This window comes from Mustela putorius, unplaced genomic scaffold (genome assembly GCF_011764305.1).
Source record: "Mustela putorius furo isolate JIRA1106 unplaced genomic scaffold, ASM1176430v1.1 tig00003845_pilon_pilon_pilon, whole genome shotgun sequence".
Classification (NCBI taxonomy): Eukaryota; Metazoa; Chordata; class Mammalia; order Carnivora; family Mustelidae; genus Mustela; species Mustela putorius.
Window position 1 is genome coordinate 5,762,732 of NW_025421998.1, and position 9,360 is coordinate 5,772,091.

The 9,360-nt window shown below is 51.0% G+C and overlaps 1 protein-coding gene across 1 annotated transcript in view; it reads right to left on the reverse strand.

Annotated features, from left to right (window-relative positions):
- Positions 1–8,883, reverse strand: part of EGFR (epidermal growth factor receptor) — a 200,052-nt gene extending 191,169 nt beyond the window's left edge. Inside the window, exon 1 of the mRNA XM_004739376.3 lies at positions 8,538–8,883. Coding sequence (XP_004739433.1) covers positions 8,538–8,625 — 88 coding nt within the window. The 5' untranslated portion in view covers positions 8,626–8,883. The remainder of the gene's footprint in view (positions 1–8,537) is intronic.
- Positions 8,884–9,360: the final 477 nt, after the last annotated feature.

The window sequence follows — 9,360 nt, forward strand, 5'->3', positions numbered from 1 at the left end:
TTCCGAAAACCCTTCTGAAATCTCATTTACGGCGGTAAGAACATTTCCAGGAGCCCATGACCATCCTTGAGGACTCGCCCAGATTCAAGACGTGATTTGCTTTTATTCCAGACTCTGAAATAGTGGTAAGTTTATGAGCATGGGCAAAGGAACTAAAACAGGCACAGTTTTTCCCCTTAAAACGTCAGTGTGTCATGTCGGAGAGATTATACACAATGCATCAATTTTCTGCAAAACCTGGAGTGAAAGAAAGAACTTTCAGTTATAATGAGATCATTATATCATGTGTAAGGACACACAACTAAGACAACCATGACCTTATCCAGCACGGGCAGGCCCAAGTGTGTGCACAGTGGTACACCTTCAGGTATCAGGTTTCTAGTTTTAAAGTAAAATCCTTCCAAAATGTTCTTAAAACCACTGCTAAGTACAGGGGTCTAGAACCACTTCTCTACTCCCTGTTACATAAAGGCATGGGTACCCAAGATAGCACAACCAACCATACTCATTCTTCACTACAAATCCACCTGTTTCCAAATGCTCTCTGCCAAGAAACAGGTAAGTCTGTGCAATTTTCCCTGGTGAATCAGGACATGGATGTCTTCTAACATGTGGCAGTGGCTCACTTCATGTGAGACATTTTCTGACTTCAATGTGATTCAGCGTGCATTGACTATGTCTAAAATTATGAAGACTTTTGTCTGTTTTCTGTGGTAGGAGTTAAAGTACACCAAGGAATCATTTTTCTTATTCATAACAAGCTGTAGGGCCAAATTATGCTACTGGGAAGAATGCGGAAACTATCAACTATAACCCAGATTCTTCACATCCGGCCGTAAGTTTAAAAAAGGCCATTTTCATTTTAAAAGATAAAATATGTCATGTCTCAGGCACTTAACATTTGACGTTGCAAGTTTCCTTGTGGTCATTTAGGAACATAAAGCAGGAAATTCTAAAACCTTAGCAGGTGCTCTAATAAGACAGTCACATTTATGGATGACCGGTGATGGTGGGCTTGCTGGAGGAGGGGCAGCAAGTTCACCAGCACGTCCTCATTCTTTTCTCTTTGCCTGGAGATGGGACAAAGTCTCCTTGTTGAGATCCAGCTAAACTCTTCCGAGAAACTGCCCCCATCACAGAAATACGATTAACCCCATTTGGGGACTGTCACTGAAATCCCAAATCGCCTCTGTTCTAAGACATTGGATTACACGGGTTCTTCCTGTCTCTCTCCCTGTTCAGCCCTTCCCAATGTGAGCACTTTGAAGATAAGCAGTTACCTTCTTCCTCTCGTAGATCCAGAACCCAGCACGAGGTCTGCCTGAAGCGTCTGTGGTTCTAGACCTGTTGTGCATCAGAATCTCCTGGAAGGCTCCGTCCCCAGACTGTAAGCCCCACCCCATAAGGATCCTATTCAGAGGTCCAGGTACGGGATCCAAGAATGTGCATTTCTAGCAGCCTCAAAGGGCTGCTGTGGCTCTCTTAGGAAACACACCACGAAAGCCACCGTAATAGGCTTTTCCCGAGTTCATGGGGAAAAAACATTCAGCTTTGAGACTGATTTACTACGGAAATATCAAATTATTCCTGGACCTTCAGGAAGCTCAGGCAATGAGTAAGCATCGGGAGTCTGAGAACAAAGACAAAATTTCTTCTCTGCCACAGCTACACACACCACTCGGTGCCCTCATCGGGATTGCCTAAGGAGTTTCTAAAGACGTGTGTGCTGACACTCTGTCCCCGAGGAAGACTTTATTCGGCTGGTCTAGAGTGCTGCAAGGCATCCTCCATTGCATTCTCCCCACGTGATTCTAAGGTTCAAAAGCTACTGCTTAAAAAAAAAAAAATTCACCTTCTCGTCTTTTCAATTCAGTAACTAATGTACAAACCGAGCGATCTGATGCTGCCGTTAGAAACAGGGACTCCCGTCTGAGGACATGGGATACAAGGAGCGTTCCCAGGGCTGTCGGATGCTCTGTGTTATTCATCGCTCACTTCTAACTGCAACTCCTCAGGCTGTGGACCCAACCACAGCGGCCAGGCACAGAAAGCAGCAGGCTGACCCAGAACCCAACCTGGTCAACGCGGACGGAGCCAGGGAGCAGGAGATAGGCTGGGGGCTGGGGTTATTTTATGGGCAGGGACAACCCCTGCAATGGAAACATATCAAATGACAAGTCAAGGCCACGCTGCTCTCCTGGGCTCCGGACCCGACTGCTCTACCTACCGGCCCGTCACCTTCCCCATCGGACCACCCCACGTCCACCCAACCCACTCTTCCTCCTGGGGCATTCACAGCCCCTGCGAGGGGCAACGGTGTTTCATCCTGACTTCCAGGGCAGAACCCTGGTGCACCTGGGATCCTCTAGGTCTTGCACTGGTTACACATTAACGGCCTCCAGGTCCACCTGAGTCACTGGTCCCGCACGCTCCCGCTCTCCCCTTCCGCATCTCTCCCAGCTGGCAGGACTCACCCAGCTCCCTATTTCCCTGTTCCCTCTGCAGGCCACTCCCACTCCAGCTGGAGTCCTTCGTCTCAAGCACCCAACCCATCAGCCGGTTCCCAGGTTAGACCTCCCCCGGAGAGCCTCCTCTTGGGGAAGAGGGGGCATCGAAGTTCTTGTCTGGTGTAGCCTCCCCACCTCCCCCTTCTTTTCCCATCTCACCGAATAACCAGGGCTCCCCGGGCCTCTGCTACTATGGGACCTACTCTTGGGATGCCTTGGCTTGTCTTCTCCGGGGAAACACCCACGGCTTGGGGCGATAGCCGGCCCCCTCTCCAGGTAGAATTGAAAGCAAAGAATAATACCAGAACACTCCATCCCTTTCAGAATTCTATCATTGCTTCTGTGACAGTTTCACACTTTGTTATCTAGAGATTTCTCTTCCCCTAACAGACTAAAGGGCAAGCACCAAACCTGATTCATTCCTAAGTCTCCAAATGTGGACAGGACAGAGCAAACTGTTCACTGTGGCTCAAACACAAAGAAAATAAAAGCCTAAGTTGTAATAGGTAGCACTTCGTGTCCTTATACTCAAAGGACAAACAACAGAGGTTAACTTGTGCAATTATTTCTACTAAATCAGGGCCAGGTGTGCTGGCCCACCAGCACAGGAAAGAACTTGGAGTGGAGAAGGAAATTCTATCCCCCTGTGTTCACTTTCACATACTACTTTCTGAAGCAAGCTGCTGAAATTTGGTAGGAACAGAATTTATTTTAAGCCTATGCAATTCACAGATGCTTAGTCAACACTCTCAGGCATTTGATATTATACTTTAGGGCCTGCAGAGATTAAAATGTCAAACCCAGCACTTAGTTTCTAACAGGGCTAAGTAAACAAGCCACCACTGCTCAGTGGCCCTAAACACCCTTCCTGCTCCCAGCTGGCTCCGGGAACTTTCTAGACAACTGTACTGAGTGTGTCTATCTGAATGTGTAGGAAGGAGACTGCACCTAATGACTCTGAAGAAGTGAAAATTTCAGTCAAACCGGTTATTTGACATAAGCTTGGATCCTTGCCTGCATTCAAACTAACCTGCTCATACCCATACCCTGAGATGTTGTGCCAAGAGCCAACTGCTGGGACTGTCTAGAAAAGACAACCTTTCAGGAGGAAAATGAAAAAGAAGGAACAGAGAGAAGCTATGATGTCAATAGGAATGGCCCATGAGAACAAGGTTTATATTCTATTCCCTACGTGTGTTGATGCCTTAAGAACAAGCAAGTGATAACTGAAGCCAAAAACGTTTCCTGGGATAATGTCAAATGTCTAAAAGTGACAGAAGAAAACAAAACTCAAGTAGTTCAGTACAGATCTGAGGAGCGGAGTCTCGTTTTTTGAAATTGTATATGTGGGAACAATGACCAGGTGGGCCATTCTCGAACTTTGAGCTTTTCTCAAAACATACCCCTATTAATAAAACCTAGCTTTAAACCAGCCCATTTCTACTGTATTAAGTCCAAATTAAAACACACACACACACACAGGGGCGCCTGGGTGACTCAGTGGGTTAAAGCCTCTGCCTTCGGTTCAGGTCATGGTCTCAGGGTCCTGGGACGGAGCCCCGCATCGGGCTCTCTGCTCAGCAGGGAGTCTGCTTCCTCCTCTCTCTCTGCCTGCCTCTCTGCCTACTTGTGATCTCTGTCTGTCAAATAAATAAATAAAATCTTTTAAAAAAAAATAAAAAGTAATTAAAAGAAACACAAACACACAACTTTCACAGCAAGCCACAAGGCAAGGGCCAAATGATTCCCAGGTGGGTCCTTCAGCATTCTGATCCCACCCTAATTCTGGGGTCTCGGGCACCAGTGTTGGGGCTCTCTTCCCTCAACGTTCATAATCATCAATTTAATACTTGGACTTGGTTTGCCACTCCTGTTAGGAAAGTTTCAGACACTAGCTGCTGGTCCTGAAGCTTAGATCAAAGGGAAAAAAAAAAAAGTATTTTCTTTTTAAACAGGGTGGACTGCTTCATCTTCACTGACACTACCTCTAAAACATTTCAAAACATGTTAGCGCTGTCACGTGGACCAAGTCCAATCATGTAGCACAATGGATTTTGGCAATCAGCTTCTTCAAACTTCAGAATGAGTTTCTGAAAAATTACAGACTATGAAACTAAATGCATAAAGCCAGAAATAATGGTCAAAAACGTACCGGGGCCATCAACCAGCTACTGCTAGACAGAGCCATATGGGTTTGAGTACATGACAGATACAAGGACCGTGGGTCTCCTTTTCAGATCTGGAAAGCAATTTACTAACGCGCACCTTCCCTGATTTATGATGGGGCTGTGTCCCCATAAGCCCATTATAAATTAAAATTATTTTAAGTTGAAAAGACATTGGATACGCCCAACCTAGCAAATACCATAGCTTACCCTAAACTACCTTAAATGTATACATATCACTCACATTAGCCTACAGGCGGATAAAACCCAACACAAAGTCTGCTTTATACGAAGTGTTGAACAGCTCATATAGTTGGCCGAATTCTGTCCTTAAAGTGACAAACGGGATGGTTGTCGGCATGTGGGCTGTCGACCCTGGTCACTGCGGAGCTGACTGGAGCTGCCGCTCGCTGCCCCCACCCAGTATCACGGGAGAGGACTGTACCATGTTATCACTAGCCCGGGGAAAAGATCAATTAAAATTCCAAGTAGAGTTTCTAGTGAACGTGCATTGCTTTCACACCATCTTTAAAAAAAAAAAAAAAAAAAAGGACAACAAACCGTTGTAAATTGAGGATCATCTGTACTTCATTAATGACTTAAGGAATCCCACTGTGGAAGCAATGGTAGAAACTACTAAGATCACCCCTGCCCCCTTTTAACTCATGTCTGGCACATTCTATGCACTCAATAAATACTCCTTGGATTTAGAAATGAGGACTCGGGAGCCTGGAACTGGTAAGTGACACGATCGCCTCAACACAGAGCTGGAACGAGAAGACAGACCTTCTGGCTTCTGGCCAGGACTGAACAGGGCATCCTCACATCTGAACTCCCTAGAGAAAAGGGTAGGGGTTCTTCACCTGGGATAGGATTCAAAATCCTCTTTTATTCCTCATCAACAGAGCCCAGACCTACTGAATCGAGACTGTCTTCCAAGGAGGAGCTAGAACAGCTTCCCCACTTCTGCATTCTCCAGAATACCATCCAGGCTCTCTTCTAGAATAACACCTTGACCTCTCCATTTTGCAAGAGGGAGGGGCTTGCTTAACCATCCCCCGAGCAAGCTCCAGGCTCCCTCATGCTCTGGTGACAGAGCTGCCCCCACAGAAGGCAAGCAGAGCGACCAATGAGGAAATGACCAACGATCTAGACCACCAAACTGACGTTTGCTCCAAGTTTCACACTGAGACCAAGTCTAAGGGGCCAGTTCCCAGGTCCTTTTCCTCCCCGACTCGCAGCATCGGACATGAGGTGATGGCACACAACGGAGCTGGCTCTTCCGAAAACAGAACTCACATAAGGGGGTGGAGTCAGGTGGTTGAGGCAGGACCCAGGTGGAGAAGGTCTGAGTTTGAATCCTGCCTCTGCTTCTTACTAAAGGTGGAAGTTACTTTACTTCTCTGTACCTCAGTTTCCCATTTTATAAATAGAGTACCCACTACATACGCTTAACCCAAGTATTAAAAGGACACTTAAAACACTGTTTGACAGTACTAAGTGCAATCAGAACAGAAGATACCATATCTTAGAACCAAAAAAGTCTCTCTAAAATGAGCAAATTTCCTTGAACACACTGAATCTTACATGGGTCTTCAACGCCTTTTATAAAAATATCTCATTCTAACATTTTTAATAATTTACCCCTTAAAACTGGGTTGTTGTTTTTTTTTTAACGTTACTCTAACAGAATGACATTTGTTCGCCTACTCTCACAATTTTATTCAGGAGCATTCTGCTTGAAGCAAATACAGGACAGTCAAATTAAGTGGTATTTATATTTTTCTCAGAAACAAATCTCCAAGGCACTAATAGCAGTGTTCAAAGGGGTAATAGAAAAGAGCTGTGAACACTTCTGGAGTTTTAAAAAAAAAAAAAAAAAAAAAAAAGGTGGTGCTTTGGAGGTGCTCCAAGAGTGAATTTAAAATACAGAAGGGGTCCCCTGTATCAGAGAGGGAGAGATGCCGCCTGCCTAAGAGGACTCTATCGTCGGCTGATTCAGGAGCAGGTCCATGGTCTCTAGGACTCCCTGCAGAGATGAAGGGGAGCCCTTCAGACCCCTTAAAGGACGCAGAGCTTTCCACTAGCTCTGTTAGTGAAAAGACTAACCTCTTATTACTGAAATCACCTCCCACCTCTTCTTTCCTATATTTTGCAAGATTGTTAACATTCCAGATGTTCCAAAAGATTATATGTCCCTTACACTGGCAGGTCATCTTTCCCAAACTCCCAAATCTGGCTGCCCCGCAGAATCACCAGAGGAGCTTTTCAAAAACCCCGATGCCCAGGGCTCATCCCCAGCCAATGAAATCAGAATATCTGGGGTGGGGAGCCAGATATCGTTTTGTTTTGTTAAAATCCCCCCAAGCGATTCTTATGTCCAACAAAGTTTGGGAACCACTGGTTTATGCATTAATGTTCCCCTAACAAACTCGCTCAGCACCAAACCCCCATGCCAATGACATCAACAGCAAGTACAGACCTGACTCTTGGAACCCGGGTTGCTTGATTTTGAAATTGTGTAATTAAACCTTCTGAGGCATGTTTCTCATGTGAAGTGGGTTTATGGCCGGTAGTCACCAAGCCAGACTCGCTCATGTTCAGTCTGGACATTTGGCACCCATGAACCATGGACAGCAATCCTTTTTTTAAAAAAAAATTTAAAATGCTGGTTGGCCCAAAGTCAAACTCTTCAGAGAGCTAAAAGGAACATCTCAAAGAGAAAATCTCGGGATGCTGAGTAGGAAAGTTTGGTGTGAGCCTTATTTTTGACAAACCGTGGAGACCTGACCAGGATGGGTACGGCCCTATGAAGTTGGGCTGCAGGGCCCAGCTGTCCCGCCGCTGCTGGTCCTACCGCTGGATCCAGCTGCACCTTAAAGCCCGGATCCGCAACCAAAGGGCTGCAGGTGGGGGCAAATCTCACAAGTTTTCCCGGGAAGCGACGATTTAGCGAAACCCCACAAGCCCGAGGGGCGTGGACGCCTAGGAGGGAGCTCTGGGCTGGCCAGGAGCCTGGGTTTCCCCCTCCGCTACCTGCACGAGGATGGAGAGCAGGGCAAGCGTCGGGGGTCTGCGCCCAAGGGGCGGGCCCGACCCCACCCCCTTTTTTGCTTAGGAGGAAACTACGCCTTTCCTTCCCCGCGGCCCCAGGTAGAGGCAGACAGGGGACCTTCGGGCCCCTCAGCTCAGGGCTGCAGCACCGCACCTGGGAAAAGGGCTTGCAGGGTCCTGCGACGCACCCAGGCCTGGCCCCGGGCTGGCAAGGCCGGGTCCCCCGGGAGCGGCTCAAGTCCGAGACCCGGGTCCAGGGAGGACGCGCGGCGGGGTCGGCTCGAGAAGCCGCCCGTCCCAGGAGGCCCGAGGAGTGAGCGAGACGATTCCGAGGGGTCGTTCCCCAGCTTCCCCAAGCGCCTGGGGCGCGCGCCCCGGGCCGAGCCTGGCCCCGCCGGAGGACAGGCGCGGGCGCACGTGCGGGAACCAGAGCCGCCGCCGCCGCTGGAACCAGAGCCGCCCGCGCCTCCGTAGGCGGACCCGGCGCAGGAGGCCAGGAAAGTGAGGACGGAAAGTTGCGAGCGCTCCGGGGCGCCGAACTCCGGCCGGTGGTTCCCACACCCCGCCCGCAGCCCCGCTGCCCCGCGCACGGAGCCTCCGGTCCTGCGCCGCCTCACGCTCGCCCAGCCCAGAAACGAAACGTCCAGTTCCTCCCACGGTCCCGGCCAGAGGCGCAGCTGATCCTCAAGGAAACAGGAAAGGAGGGGCGGGCGGCGCGGGACGCCGAGCCGGTGCCGCGAGCGCGAGCTGGGCGGGCTGCGGGTTGGGGCGCGTCGGGAGGCGGCGCGGGGCCGGTGGGTCTCGCCCTTACCTTTCTTCTCCTCCAGCGCCGGACTCGCCGGGAAGTGCGCGGCCAGCAGGACCAGGAGCGCGGCTCCCGCGGTCCCGGAGGGTCGCATCGTTGCCCCCAAGCGCCGGCTCGGGGTCTTCGCAATCAGGCGGGACCGAGTCGGGCGGCCGTGCGCGGGGACGGCGGCGGCGAGGCGGGACTCGGGTGGACGCGGAGGTCGCCTGTCGTCCGGTCTGGGAGGCGGCGGCCACCGGGGCTCGCTCGGGACCAGCTCGGGACTCGCTCCGGGCTCGGGCCGCCCTGACCGCGGGCGTGCACACCGTGCCGGGGGCGGAGGCTGCTGCGGCCGCGCCGCGCCGGGGGCTGCCCAGACGTCTAGCTCGCGGGGGCGGGGGCCGGGAAGGCTGGGCTGGAAGGAGGAGGGACCAGGCGGCGGAGGAGGGATCGGGAGGAGCCGAGGAGGAGCGGCGCGCGAGGAGAAGGGAGGAAGAGTCCGCGGCGAGGACCGCAGGCGGCCACCGGCTGGAGAGGCGGCGCACGGCGGTGGCCTCTGTCGGTCCAAGCGCACCGGGGAGGCCCGGGGTGGAGAGAGGAGGCGACGTCCGGGAACGGAGCCGGCGCCCTTAGGAGCTCATTTCCGAGGGGGACGTTCCCTGCGCTGTCCCTCCGGACCCAGTCCTCGCGGACAGGCACAGTTACTCAGTGACCCAGCCTCCGTCGAGCCAGATTTGCACCAGGGCCCCCCATTTTCGCCTTCCGCCCCTCCAACTTTAGGAGCAGACTTTAATCATCTCCGGGCAAACTGGCCGCGCCTTATGCCCAAGGCCAGATAAGGGCAGGGCTG